The following is a 15,610-nucleotide window of genomic DNA, read 5'->3' as shown; positions in this document are numbered from 1 at the left end:
ATGTTTCAAAGAAATCTTAGAGTTATATGAACATGCAAATGTGTTGTATGAATGGCTGCTGTAATCACGGTCAATAAAGAAATATACTGGGATTGTCTGGTGGTGCTTTTCAGAGGAAGAGTTCCCGTGTCCTATCTGTCCTTTGCTTGCAACCCCTCCTCAACATAAAGTGATTTAAAAAGCATGGTACTTGTATAAAAACCAACACATAGATAAATGTAATAGCACAGAGAGCTCAGAGCTTAATCTGCAAACATACAATTTTCTGAATTTTTTACTAAAGTGCCAAGAACATTAATTGGAGAAAGAATAGTCTTTTCAAAACGCAGGGCTGGCAAACCTGGATGTATACATATGGAAGAATAAAATTAGATAAGATATCTGTCATCATAAAGAAAAATCAGTTCAAGGTGGATCAAAGAACTAAATAACACATGCAACTGTGGAAGAAAATTGAGGAGAAATACTTAGAGTCATTTGTGTAGGCATTGATTTTTCAGATAAGATCCCAAAAGCACAAGCAGCAAAATGAGACAAATAGGATCATATCAAACTAAAGCTTCTACACATCAAAGGAAACAGTCAATAGAGTGAAGAGACATTTGACTAAAGGGAGAAAATATTTACAAACTACTTATCTGACAAAGGATTAATATGTAGAATATATCAGGAGTTTAAAAAACTCAATAACCAAAACATCAATCATTCCAGTTAAGAAATGAGTAAGGGACCTGAATAGACTGTTCTTCAAAGGATAAATGCAAATGACCAACAAATATATGAAAAAAATGCTAGCCAATAGAGAAATATGTATCAAAACCAATGAGATAATATCACCCCTGTCAGAATGCTTATTATCACACAGACAAAATTAACAAATGCTGACAAGGATGTGTACAAAGGGTAATTGTTACACACTGTTGATGGGAATGTAATTAGTAAAACCACTGTGGAAAACAATACACAATTTCTTATAAAACTAGAAAAAGAATTTCCATGTGATCCATCTATTCCACTACTGGGTATATATTCAAAAGACATGAATTTGTATTAAAGAGATACCTGCTCTGCCATATTATCACAACACTGTTCTCAGTAGCCAAGATACAGGATCAACGAAGGTAGCTATCATCAGGTGAGTGGATAAAGCAAATGCAGCATATATATATATATATATATATATATATATATATATACACACACACACACAATGAAATATTCACCTATAAAAAAGAATGAAATCCAATCAACTGCAGAAAAATAGATGGAACTGGAGGACATCAGGCTGAGTGAAATAAGCAGAAAAAGAAAGATAAATACCACATTTTCTCTAGTATGCAGGAGCTAAAAAGAAATCTAAACACAGACTGATAAATACCAGAGGCAGGGAGGGAGGGATGAAAGAAGTATGGATTGAAAAAATAAAATACATCAGTGAAATACCTAATAAAATTACCAATGATATTGTTCATAGAACTATAAAAAAAATCCTAAAATTCACACAGAACTGAAAAACAAAACTGAAATATCCAAAGTAACCTTGAGTGAGAAAATCAAAGGAGGAGCAATTAAATGACCTGACTTCCAAATATACAACAAAATTATTGTAATCAAATCCAGCATGATACTTGCACAAAAGCATATACATAGTCCAAGGGAAGAGAACTAGACAGCCTAGACATAAATATATCTATATCAGGTGCCAAAAACTGCACTGGAGAAAGACAGTCTTTTCAATAAATGTTACTTGGAAATTGGAATAGGAGGCTAAATATAGAGATACTAAAGAGACTGAACCCCTATTTCTGCCATTTACAGCAATCCACTCAAAGTGTATTAATTACTTAACTAGTATCCGAAACTATGAAACTACTAAAATAAACATGGGGGCAATATTTCAGGAAATTAGAATAGGCAAGGATTTTATTAAAAAGCAGAGGCAACAAAAGTAAAAATAGACAAATGAAATTTCATCATAGTAAATAGCTTCTACACAGCAAAGGAAACAATAAGAGAATGAAGAGACAACCTACAGAATAAGAGAAAATATTTGCTAATAATACATCTAACAAGGGGTTAATAACCAGACTATATAAGAATCTCAATAATTCAATAGAATTGATAAAATAGATAAAAATGCAATTTAAAATGGGCAATAGATCTAAATCAACATTTTTTCAAGGAAAGACATATAGATGGTCAGCATGCACATGAAAATATGTTCAACACTGCAAATAATTAGGAAAATTCAAATTAAATCCACAATGAAATATTACCTCACTCCAGTTTGAATGGTTATTATTGAAAAGACAAAAGATAACTAGTATTGATGAGGATGTGTAAAAAAGGCAACACTTGCACATTGTCGGTAGAAATTTTAAATTACTAGAAAACAATTTGAAGATTCCTCAAAGAATTATGATTACTTTAAGATCTAACAATTTCATTAATGAGTGTGTATATATATATATATACACACATACATACATACAAGGCAAATGAAACCTTTGTCATAGAGAAATCTGCACTCCATGTTTATTTATGTATATACCAGAGGCTAGGAGGGATGAAAGAAGTATGGATTAAAAAAATAAAATACATCAGTGAAATAGCTCATTTTTTATTCATAATGGCCAAGAAATAGAAACAAACTAACTATCCATCAATTGATGAATGGATAAAGAATATATGGTACATATACAAGATGAAATATAGTTCATTCATTAAAAAGCTGAAATCCTGTCACTTTTAACAAAATGGATGGAACTGGAGGTAATTATGTTAAGTGAAATAAGTCAGGTGCAGAAAGACAAGTCCTATATGATTTCACATGTGGAATCTAAAAGAGTTGACCTTATACAATTGGGAGTAGCCTCTGGTTACAAGGTTGGGGAGAGCAGGTATAGAGGGGAATAGAGAAAGATTGATTAGCAGGAACTAGTTATAGTCCTATAGGAGAAAGAAGTTCTGGGGTTTTAATGCAGAGTAGAGTGACTATAGATAATGTATTCTCCCTACATATTTTTTCTTTAAATTAAAAGAAAAATTCTGAAAGTTTTCACAATAAATGCTTATAAATACTTGAGGGGATTACTATGTTTATCCTGATTTAAACATTATGCAATCCATGTATATATCAAAACATTACATTATACTCCATAAATATGTACACTTTTAAATATCAGTTGAAAAATCTTTAACAGAAAGAAAAAAACAGAAAATGTATAAAACAAAGAGTGAACCCAAATGTAAACTATGGACTTGGTTGATAGTGATGTGTAATTGTAGTTCACAGATCATAACAAATATACCATACTGGCACAGGATATATTTTTTTTGACAGGCAGAGTGGACAGTGAGAGAGAGAGACAGAGAAAAAGGTCTTCCTTTGCTGTTGGTTCACCCCCCAATGGCCGCTGCAGCGCGTGCTGCGGAGGGCGCACCGCACTGATCAGAAGCCAGGAGCCAGGAGCTTCTCCTGGTCTCCCATGGGGTGCAGGGCCCAAGGACTTGGGCCATCCTCCACTGCACTCCCTGGCCACAGCAGAGAGCTGGCCTGGAAGAGGGGCAACTGGGACAGAATCTGGCGCCCCGACTGGGACTAGAACCCGGTGTGCAGGCGCCACAGGCGGAGGATTAGCCTAGTGAGCCGCGGTGCCTGCCCTGGTACAGGATATTGATGGTGAGCAAAGTTACTGTGTGTGTGTGTGTGTGTGTGCTGGAGAGGATCTATGGAAATTCTGTACTTTCTTTTGAATCCAAAGATGGCTAAAAAAATAAAGTCGATCAAGTTTAAAAATTAAACAAATAAAAATTCACAATAAAAGTGAGGGGAGAAAATATCTACGAAATTTCAGAAAACAAGCTCATATGTTTGATACTTAGAAAAAATATAAAAAGACCTCTAGGGTTATGTATTAGGGAAAAAAGCTTTTAAAAATATTTTCTGAAACTCCTGGTTCTAGACAAAATAGAATAATTTTTCTATATTCTTCCCCCTAGGTATACCTAATAATCCTAGATATTACATATAAAATAAACACAAGAAAACTCAGAAAGATAAAGAGAAGAAAATAGGCCAGCTGGGCCCTTGAGGCATGAAGAATGACTTGACATTGAATTCTCTGGGCTTTATTTTGCCTCATATATTCCTAGACTTGGTGCAAATGAAGTTAGCAGGCAAGAAACACTAATGGGTACAAACAAACTCTGTTTATCCTAAGAACCAAGTTAGAGGGCAGTCTAGCAAGACAGATATCTTTTAGAAAACAATTGCTCTATTCTAGGCAAATATCATACACACACACAAACTATGGTCTCCACACCTATCCCCATCAGCAACGGTCAGTGTTAAGCAGAATTCAAACTACCCAGTAGTAATGTAGCACTCTCTCTCTACCTTCTCATTTGGTGGCACAGGGGACTATGGGAAAGCTTGGATTTTTGCCACTTATCAATGCTAACAAGATCCTCCCTCTACAGTATCAGTGGAGGTTACCTGGAATGAGTAATAAGACACCCTACCCATCCAGTCAGTATTGAGGGCATCTAAGCCCTCACCCCTACCCAGTGGTAATGAAGATTACCTTTCCCTTAATCAGTGGAAGCTAGGTGAGGATCCTATACTTCCACTCCAACCCAGCAGTACCAAAGAAGTGTTCTCCATATCCCTCTGGTGCAGCAGCAAAAACAACTTCCTAAACAGATTTAAATGGATATGAGAGTAAACTTAAAGATAGAAAAAGAGGAATGATCAAATATAAGCAACAGAGGGGAAATGGACTAAAAAAAAAAAAAAAAACTTATTCTAATTTCCTTTTCCTTTCTCAAACATCTGGGACTCATTTCATGTAAAAGTATGCAATAAGAAAGGATCATACTAGAATCTAATACAAAGTTATTATAGCAAAAAATGAGTAACATCCCTACAAAAAAATTGACAGATTACTAGAGTCATGGTCTTAAAAGAGATCAAAATTGCACCTGAGATTTCAAGTCAAGTTAATGGAAATTAATAATGTGGGTAATGAAAATGTATAAATTAGAACTAGAAAAGCTAAGTAAGTGATTAAAGATTTTAAAAGCAAAGTAATAAAACAATATCTAAAAATGGCTGCAATGGCCGGAGCTACACTGATCTGAGGCCAGGAGCCAGGAGCTTCCTCCAGGTCTCCCACGTGAGTGCAGGGTCCCGAGGACTTGGACCATCCTCCACTGCTATCCCAGGCCATAGCAGAGAGCTGGAAAAGAAGAGGAACAGCCGGGACTAGAACCGGTGCCCTTATGGGATGCTGGTACTTCAGGCCAGGGCTTTAACCTGCTGCACCACAGCAATGGCCCCTAAAAATCCACTTCTAAATAACCCATTTCAAGGAAGAATTCACAAAGAAAACTAGAAAGTATTTCAAATTGAATAATGGAATGTGTAATATCAAAATTTGTGATATCTGGCTAAAGCACTACTCATAAATTTATGATTGCAACTGCCTATTTATGGAAGGGGAAAAAAAAGGTTTGAATTCAGGTAGCCAAGTTCCCAATTTAAGAAACTGCAAAAAGAATGAATTAAACTTAAAGAAGTAGGGGTCAAATAAATGCATAGGAGATCAGAAATAAATACATAGGAAAGTAAATAAATAACAGACAAATCATTGATTCTTGAAAAGATTCTTGAAAAAGATTTTAAAAATTCAGAAACAAAGCATGACTACACCCCCAACAGTTTATTATAAAACAACACAAACCTTACCTTGGCCAGTTCTTTAATTTTACCAAAACAAGGCTTCCAAGAGGGAGCTGTGAATAGACTATCTTAAATCCACTTTGATGAAGCTGAGACACTTCAGGAAAATCTTCTTCAGAAATAGAGCACTTGTTATACCTCGTATCAGCGTTCATGAAGCAATACCAAGGTTCATTGTGATCAACTTTGGCTGCATCCTCACTTGACAACAGTCTCCACTTCAAACAACTTTCATTTTCACACTGAACCCATATTTTGTTTACATATATGTTGTTCTCCACTGAAGAATCCATTGTACTGCTAAGATATTCAATTATCTTACCATCTAATTTTTTTCCATTAATGCATTTAATCTGGAAAATAAGAAAGAGTAAAATAAAAGATTAAAGATTCAAGAGTATAAGAAAAGAAATTTCAAACCAAAATCAGAGAAATACCCCTTTGATGAAGTTTTTGCCAATTCCCTCTCTGTCCTACAAAGACTATACATGAGTATGTTGGACAAGTTATGTTTCTACCCACATAGAAAGAAAGGAGCAAAATAGAAATATTAATCAATCTGAGCAAAAACAAAACAAAACAAAACAAAACAAGAAAAGTAAAATGGAGCGGAAGAGAACAGCAGTTAGCTGTAATTCTGTTATTATAAACCTGGTAGATGTAGTTACAAAGTTAAGCTTTATTAAATGCTGACTATGCACCAATTATTATGCTAAGTACTTTATGTGCACAGCTCATAGTCTTCCCAACAGCTTATTATGCTTGTTTCCACAAAGAAAAAAAGAAGCTAAAAAATACATTTTTATGAGGTCCCAGAGGTAGTACAACAAAAAGTTGATATTTAAATGAAGGAACTTGTTTCTAAATTCTATGATCTTACACATTAGACATAGTACCTCTTGAGATTATATACAGTGAAACTTGAAGATTCTTGATTTTCTTAAATCTCAGAAAAAATGAAATGTAGCAAAATATTTCACAATATAAACATTTGAAATTTCTTTTAAAACATTAAAGGAAATTATTTTTACAGTTTTGCCTTTTATCCTTTTTTTTTTTTTTTTTTTTGACAGGCAGAGTGGACAGTGAGAGAGAGAGACAGAGAGAAAGGTCTTCCTTTGCCATTGGTTCACCCTCCAATGGCCGCCACGGCCGGCACGCTGCGGCCGGCGCACCACGCTGATCCGATGGCAGGAGCCAGGTACTTCTCCTGGTCTCCCATGGGGTGCAGGGCCCAAGGACTTGGGCCATCCTCCACTGCACTCCCAGGCCACAGCAGAGAGCTGGCCTGGAAGAGGGGCAACCGGGACAGAATCCGGTGCCCTGACTGGGACTAGAACCCGGTGTGCTGGCGCCGCAAGGTGGAGGATTAGCCTAGTGAGCTGCGGCGCAGACCCTTTTATCCATGATTAATTCAAATTTTTCTCAGCTTTTTAGTATAAAATTTTAACAATACAAATTAGAATTACATGATTAAGTTCTAAAATTTCAGCCTCAATAATAATAGCAATATGTATATTAATTAATGTAATTAAAATATAAGTAAAACTAATTATCAGCAACTTATTTTGCAATGCAAAGCCTATTATTTAAAAAGCTATTTGATACACCATATTCGTGTTTAGGAAAACATTACAAGTATCAGCATCATTTAAAGAAGGCTTTAATTTATGAGTTAATCATATATTTATAAACTACTTACTTTCATTTGTCATATACCAGGGCCACTGAAAATTGCTTTGAGAATTTGACAATATGCTTTAATAGTATCATAGTTCACAATTTTTAATCTATTAAGCTAACTCATGTGAATGTGTCCAAAGAAAAAGAACTTAAAGGAGACCAACATATTTATACAAAGATTAAAAAATATTCACTACAGCACTGTCGATCCATTGAAAAAGTAGAGCAATCTAAACATAAGAAGAGCAAAATGTAGAAGAGAAATATAAAATTGCCTAATTATATTAATATTTTAAAAATTTGACTAAATTTTTAACTGGTGGGAAAATTTATAACGAGGAAGACTGCACTGTGGATTGCAAGTGGAGTATATAGACTTTTTCTCTACTTTCTGGATTATCACAAAGTAGGGCAAAAGTGGTTGAATTAAGATTTGGGAGCCAGATTATGTGGGTGGCTCTGCTATTCATTAGATATACATCCTTAAGCAAGTCATTTAGCTTTGCTGGACCCTCATTTTACATTTGGTGTACCTTCCTCTGTGTATGAGTATGTGCCTAATAACTTTCTTTATTTTCAATACTTGCACATTATCTTACCATGCTAGCTAGCTAGGGCAGATATGTCATAGAAGCCATGATAATAACATCTTTTTCTAATTTTAAAGAGAAGGCTTCTAATACATGAATACTAAGTCTAATGTTAGTAGCATTTTATTGTGGGAATGAATGAAAGTTTACAAAAAATTTCTTCCTTCAATTAACAGTTTACTAAAAGGATTTTTCTACTGTTATCCAGGAAGTACAGTTAAATTTCATTGAATGCTTTCCTGCATATATTGAGATGAATACAAGGTGTTCTAAGATGTTTTAAAATTGAATATGTTGGCCGGCACCGTGGCTCACTAGGCTAATCCTCCACCTTGCGGCACCGGCACACTGGGTTCTAGTCCCAGTCGGGGTGCCGGATTCTGTCCCGGTTGCCCCTCTTCCAGGCCAGCTCTCTGCTGTGGCCAGGGAGTGCAGTGGAGGATGGCCCAAGTGCTTGGGCCCTGCACCCCATGGGAGACCAGGAAAAGCACCTGGCTCCTGCCATCAGATCAGCGCAGTGTGCCAGCCGCAGCACGCCGGCCACGGCGGCCATTGGAGGGTGAACCAACAGCCAATCGAAGACCTTTCTCTCTGTATCTCTCTCTCACTGTACACTCTGCCTGTCAAAAAAAAAAAAATTGAATATGTTGTATTAATGGATTTATGAATGATAAACCATATCTTTATTCTGGGTAAATCCTACCTAGTCATGCCTCATGAATTTTTTTCTTTAAAATATACTGTTATATTCCATTTATTAATAATTATTTTAGATTATTCATATGTGCATATGAAATATTCCTCTATTATTTTCATTTGTCCTTTTGTCTTTGGTTTTGATATCAAGTTTGTAGTTGTCTTGGAGATTTCAAGATGGCCAGATAGAGGTGCTGTGTTACCTGCTTCTTCCATAGAGAATAGCCAAAACAAAAAGCTGTATTTTGAGGTGAATGCCCAAGGCAGAACATCAGAACTCAGCGAGGGAGATGTAGCACTCCTGCATGAGACAGAAACATGGGCTGGCAGCATAGAGGAACAAAGCAAACTGGCAATCACAACCATAGTCTTATGGCTGATGGGAAATCTCCATTGCAGGTGAAAAGGTAAATAAGAGAGCCTCAGAGCCCCACAGATGGCACTACTAGAGGGATCCACATCATAATAGGGTTGGAGTCCAGGAAGGGCAGCTACCTGGAAAACGCATGGTAGCTTTGCTTCAGAGAAGGAATTGACCATTGCCCCCCCCCCCCAATGAAGAATTTAGTAACTCAAATTAAAACAATACGGTTAAAAGCCTCAACATCAAACTGTATCAAGGGAAATATCCCAGAATACAAAATTTTTTAAAAAGAAAAGGGAACTAGGACAATACCTGAGACCTTTGGAATACCAATAAATGAACAATTATTTGAATTTTGGGAATCCCCAGAGGAGTAGGAAAAGGGGAAAGGCATAGAAAAACCTAGTCAATAAAATAATAGCTAAGAATTACTCCAATCTTTGGAGTGACATGGGAATCCAGGTGCAGGAAGCTCACAGAACACCAAATAGACATGAACAGAAAAGATCCTCAATTGACACATTATAGTCAAATTGTCAAAAGTACTTCACAAGAGATAATTCTAAAAACTGCAGGAGAAAAAGTGCAAAATCACATTTAAGAGAACCCCCAATTAGATTAACAGAAAATCTCTCAGCAGTAATATTACAGGCCAATAAAGAATGGAATGACAATCTCTAGGTTGTAAAAGAAAAAAACTGCCAACCACATATACCCAGGAAAATCATCCTTTAAGAATGAGGGAGAAACAAGGATTTTCCAAGAAAGCAAAAATTAAAGAAATTCATCTATACTAGACTGGTCTTACTAAAGATACTTAAGAATTAACCCTACACCCATAAACAAAATAAATATCAGTGTCATCATGAAAATACATGACAGTATAAAAACCACTAGAAAAGCAGATACATGAGAGATAGAAAACAAAATTTATCAATACAGGAAATGACCAAACTATTAAGATGAACAACAGAGGAAGAAAAGAACAAAGGATATTCAAAGCAAACAGAAGAAAATCAACAAAATGACAGAACTGTCTTTACTTACTGATATTAATCTTGAATGTAAGTGCATTAAATTCTCCAACTAAAAGACAGACTCACTCAGTGGATTAAAGGGGCTGCTGTTGTGGCATAGTGGGTTAAGCTGCCACTCACGACAGCCACATTCCATACTGGAGTGCCAGTTTGAGTCGTTGCTGCTCTGTTTATGATCCAGCACCCAGCTAATGCACTTGAGAAAGCAGTGGATGATGGCTCAGGTACTTGGGCACCTGTTACACAAGTGGAAGACCTGAATGAAATTCTGGGCTCCTGACTTCTGCCTGGCACAGCCCAGGCCATTATGCCTATGTGGGGAGTAAACCAGTGGATCTCTCTGTTTCACCCCTCTCTCTGTCACTTTGCCTTTCAAATAAGTAAAATAAATCTTAAAAAAAAGACCAAACCATATTCTGCTTTCAAGAATCTTAATAGTCATATAAAGAGTACCAAGATTGAAAGCAACAGGATGGAAAAAATATCCCATGCAAACGGAAACCAAAAGTGAACTGGAATACCTGTACTTTATCAAACAGATTTTTAAAAAAACTGTAAAAGGAAACATCAATATATAATGCCCAAGAGAGCAATTCGGCTGTTCTCCCATGCACAGAGAGGCAGCCTGTTGGGTTTTCCCCACCCGACAATAAGCCTTTTCCCTTACTCCGGTGTTTGGTGTGTTTTGTGGTGACCTTTCCATCCATTGGTGCCAAAACCTGGGACCAGGCGCTCACGTCGAACTTGCTCTCCCTCAGGGATGTGAGCTGCTTCAGGATCCTGGACTTCTGCTGTGAGAGGCCAGAGCCACGCCTTGACAGGCTTCTCACAAGACAAAGGAACTGGCTAGGCCAGGACGCTTCTGCTGTGATGAAACCTGACACTGGACAGTCCTTGGTCCCGCAGGGCCAGGTAGGGGCAACCAATAATATGGGCCGTCCTTGGTCCAACAGGGCATGGAAAAAAGGAATGAGGACAATGAGGACGTAATACTTGTTTGCCCGGGGACTATAAAAACCACGGGAACAAAGAGAAGGGGTTCTTGGTCTCCCAGCACTACGGTGCATGGGAGGCCAGGCCCCAGCATGCTGGACCTACAAATAAAGTCCCTTTGTTCTTTGCATTTTGGTGAGTCTTGCTGGTTCTTTCTATCTGGGCGATCCAGAACACAACACTGCTAACCACAAACTGACAGTATATATTTGACTAGGCAGAGGCCCAGTCTAGCACACCACTGGTAAACAGAACTAATCACTCCCTGTGGGTGTTATTCTAACAAATATACCCAAGGTTACAGATGTAGAAGGCTGAGTGAAAGTGGGTGATACATGCTAATCCCACCCCCACTTTCTTCCCTTCCCTATGGGCTTCAGTGCACATCTGGACCCCACAGCCAGTGAGAGAGTTTTGAGAGACATCTTGACCCCTGAGCTTAAAGAAAAATGCCTCATCTTTTTCTACACCACCATCTGGCCTGGTTGATATTTCATTCGTTAGCTCTGGGTTAACAGCCAAAACTGCCTCTCTCTCTTCCTAAACCTTCCTCCTCTATTCTGCCACTCCCTCTCTTTTAACCTAGCCACTTTGGCATCTGTTCTGCACTGCACCAGGGGGGCCATAAAGTCCTAAGAGAAATTTCAAAAAATCTATACCCATATATCTCTCTCAACATATATGAAATAATGAACAAGACCACTAGCCCTTCAAACCAGCAGGCTCACTGGATTAATTATTATTTCCAGACATATCTCCTTTTCCATAACAGCCCCTTATTCTATCACCTATCAGATTCTCCTTAGGAATCTCTGGAGGGGCGCCCATCTGCTCTGATGGATGCCCTCTCCCATAAAACCTAACATAATGGTAAACCATAACTTGCCAAACTTATTTTGCAATTTGTTTTAACAGGTTTCTGCTGATATAGCAATGGGTAATCAGTACTCATTATAGCCCCCAAGGTGGACTTCGCAGTCTCTGGTTTAACGTCACTGATTTAGAGTTAGAGTTTTATAAAAGGAGTAGAATCCCATATGAGTGTAATTTTGACCTTAAATCAGATAGAGGTATAATGTAATGCCAGCATCTTCAGTTGTCCAGGTATAATTGCTAAATGTAAATTGGGTAAAGCAAATAAGATGAATGTGTCTAAATGTAAACACTGGTACTCTAGGCAACTTATATTCTATAGAAAAACTACTTGAGTTTGCTGACATGCTTTCATAAATTGTCCATATGAAAATAGTTTAACACTGCTTGAAAATAATTAAGGTTGAAATTTGATGTGTTATTTTATTTAGAAAATGTCTTCATTTAGAGATTTCTAAGGGGTTATTTCAAAACATAAATCAAGGCAATCAGCAGGTAGAAAGCAAAAGCTATTATGTGACATAGAATCTGATTCTCTGTTAAAGCAATGAAGTTTTTTATAATATTTTGAAATCATCTTAAAAATCTGTTTAAAACCTGCAGCATCTCCTTTTGATAGTTTTGTCTAATTAATGACTCTCTGTCAGTTTTTTAGCCAGTTCCAGTAAGCTATTCTTTCTTCCATATTTCTGACTTTATTAAAAAAAAACTATTCCAAATTATGGGGTATGGTTTCAAGGACTAGCTCTTAAACTTAAGGTTTTATTTCTCATTTTTGAAACAACTAAATACAGATTTGAAGTAATCTATTGAGTAATCACTTTGTATCAATTATCAAATCTGGTCTATTTTATGTTATGATGTTAAGGGATCCTACTTCTACTAGATATTTTCAACCTCTTTGGCATTATTGACAGGCATTCAAAAAAAATCCAAGTCCAAAATTCTTTGGACTTTGATACTTCCAATTGGGCCCCTGCGAATATCAAAGTATATATGTCTCTCATCTTGTATAGACACCAACTAATCAGGCTATTTGGATTACATTACAGGTACTATCAAGATGTGAAGTGGTGCTAAATTTTAAGTTATGATAATGTAAAATTCTACTGATACAAATGTCCAAAAGTTAAAAATTCTAATGATCTTGTGTTACCAGACATGATGATTATCTTAATGAGAAAGGCCCAGAGGCCTAAAAAGGATAAATGTTTTGTAAAATCCTACCATAGACTTCTAGTTTAGACCATCAAAGTTTAGAGACGGGACTTGAGCACCCCCTTGACTTGCATGCTCTTAAAAATTTCCTCTGGTCTACTTTAACAAAACCAGGAGGAAAAGAAAGCTAGGCCCCAGAAGCAATATACAGATAGGTGGCAGGCCAGTTAATGGCTGCTCTACACAGTGATCTGCCATCAAGGAGATCCAACAGGCCAGTCCACTGCATTGGTTTACATGGAAAGCCAGGGTTTTAACAGAAGTCAGCTCATGAAGAGCCCTGGCAGCTCTGCCAGCCAAGAGTTGGATCACTGGAATCGGAAATGCCCTGGAGTCAAAGGACGCCCAGATCAGAGCCCTAGACCTTGTTGGTTCTAAGCTGAAAAGCCCTTCATTCTGCCCAGCTTCCAAAGTAACCACCACTGCTGAGGGGATAGCCAAGTAAGGTCAGCAACATTGCAGGCAGAACTATAAACTTCCTGTTAGAAATGCCACCTGCCTTCACCTGGCCAGCTCTCCTCCCAGGCCAGCTAGGTAATGGAAGTCAACAAGGTACCTTCCCCAAGGAGGTTCACACCTCCCTTATAATGTACCCCATGTAAAGAAATAAATAGGTCTGGGCTTCATTACTGACAAGGCCTTAAAGCCTACCTGGATATTATCAAGCCTCTTCTGTCAGTTTCTATCTGCCTCTCAATGGGAAAATTTGCTTGTGGTTTAGACAGCACCTTTCTTAGGTCTTCTAACAATGACTCTGTCTTTTGTTCTAGACTCTGTCTAGCTCACTTGGGGCCTCATTCCTTTGTAATCATACCCTCTAGTCTTACATGAATGGTTCTACTCCCAACCCATGTGTATTGATAGTCCACTCCCCCACTTAACATTGTATGATTATTCAGAACTTTTTCTATGAACTCTTCCTCTCTCTCTCTCTCTATGGAGTTCCCTCATCACTTGGTTAATGCTGCTCCTAGGACCACTGGCTACTGTTCTCACTCTGGCTTTTATACATTGTCTGTTTAAGTGTTTTCAGAAAGTGATCATAGAATGAACCAAACCCTTTGCCAACCAAGAAGTCAATCAAATGCTACTACAGGGATATACTTGGCTCCCCACCCAGGACATCACAACTTTAGACATCACCCCAAGCCAGTGGAGAGTAACTCATTACCCCATGTCAGCAGGAAGCAGCTCTAGAAGACAGATCATTGTCTCTCCACCCCACTGGACTTTTGTGGCCGATGTAATCCCATACAACACTTGCTTTATAAAAAAAACAAAATGGGGGAATGTTAGTAAATGGTGCCATCTTCGTAAGCCCAGCCTGGCTTACTAGAAGTCAGGTGACCAAATGGCCCAATCACAAGCATCAGCTCCACCCCCACCCTAACGAGATTTGGTTCTCCCACTTCCTTACTTCTGCAAAGCTATAGAAGATCTGTTCTCCCAGTACAGGCTGCCATTCTCTTATGAACAGGGAGGCAGCCTGTCAGGTTTTCCTCACCCAACAATAAACCTTTTCCCTTAAAAAAAAAAAAAAAGATATCAATTCAACAAGATGATACAATGATATAAATGTTTATGTAACTAATGCTGATGTGCGCAATTTTAGAAAGAAAATGTGCCGGCGCCGCAGCTCACTAGGCTAATCCTCCACCTAGCGGCGCCGGCACACCGGGTTCTAGTCCCGGTCGGGGTGCCGGATTCTGTCCCGGTTGCCCCTCTTCCAGGCCAGCCCTCTGCTGTGGCCAGGGAGTGCAGTAGAGGATGGCCCAGGTGCTTGGGCCCTGCACCCCATGGGAGACCAGGAAAAGCACCTGGCTCCTGGCTCCTGCCATCGGATCAGCGCGGTGCGCCGGCCGCAGCGCGCTGGCCGCGGCGGCCATTGGAGGGTGAACCAACGGCAAAAGGAAGACCTTTCTCTCTGTCTCTCTCTCACTGTCCACTCTGCCTGTCAAAAAAAAAAAAAAAAAAAAAAAAAAAAAAAAAAAAAAAAAAAAGAAAGAAAATGTTATTAAATCTAAAGAGATAGGCTCCAAAAAAATAAAAATGAGGGACTTCAATACTCCACTTTCATCATTGTACATATTATCTACACGAAAAATATCAAAAAGAAACAGTGGAGTCAAACCATATGATAGTCCAAATGAATTTAACGGCAGTCTACATTGTGGTGTAGCAGGTAAAGCCACCGCCATGATGCCAGCATCCCATACAGTTCATGTCCTGGTTACTCCACTTCTGATCCAGGTCCCTTCTGATGGCCAGGGAAAAACAGCAGAAGATGGCCTAAGTGTTTGGGACCCTGCCACCCTGGTGGGAAACCCAGATGAAGCTCCTGGCTCCTGGCTTTGAGCTAACCCAGCTCTGGCCTTTGCAGTCATCTAAGGAGTGAACAAGCAGAGGAAGATTC

General features: G+C 38.3%; 1 protein-coding gene across 1 annotated transcript in view; it reads right to left on the bottom strand.

Annotated features, from left to right (window-relative positions):
• ZCWPW2 (zinc finger CW-type and PWWP domain containing 2) overlaps window positions 1-15,610 on the bottom strand; it is a 208,030-nt gene that overhangs the window by 116,045 nt on the left and 76,375 nt on the right. The window contains exon 2 of the mRNA XM_051858906.3: window positions 5,750-6,096. Coding sequence (XP_051714866.1) covers window positions 5,750-6,036 — 287 coding nt within the window. The 5' untranslated portion in view covers window positions 6,037-6,096. The remainder of the gene's footprint in view (window positions 1-5,749; window positions 6,097-15,610) is intronic.

This window comes from Oryctolagus cuniculus, chromosome 4 (genome assembly GCF_051225735.1).
Source record: "Oryctolagus cuniculus isolate XC-2025 breed Fujian yellow rabbit chromosome 4, ASM5122573v1, whole genome shotgun sequence".
In the NCBI taxonomy this organism is placed as follows: Eukaryota; Metazoa; Chordata; class Mammalia; order Lagomorpha; family Leporidae; genus Oryctolagus; species Oryctolagus cuniculus.
This window is presented reverse-complemented; position numbering and strand designations above follow the sequence as displayed.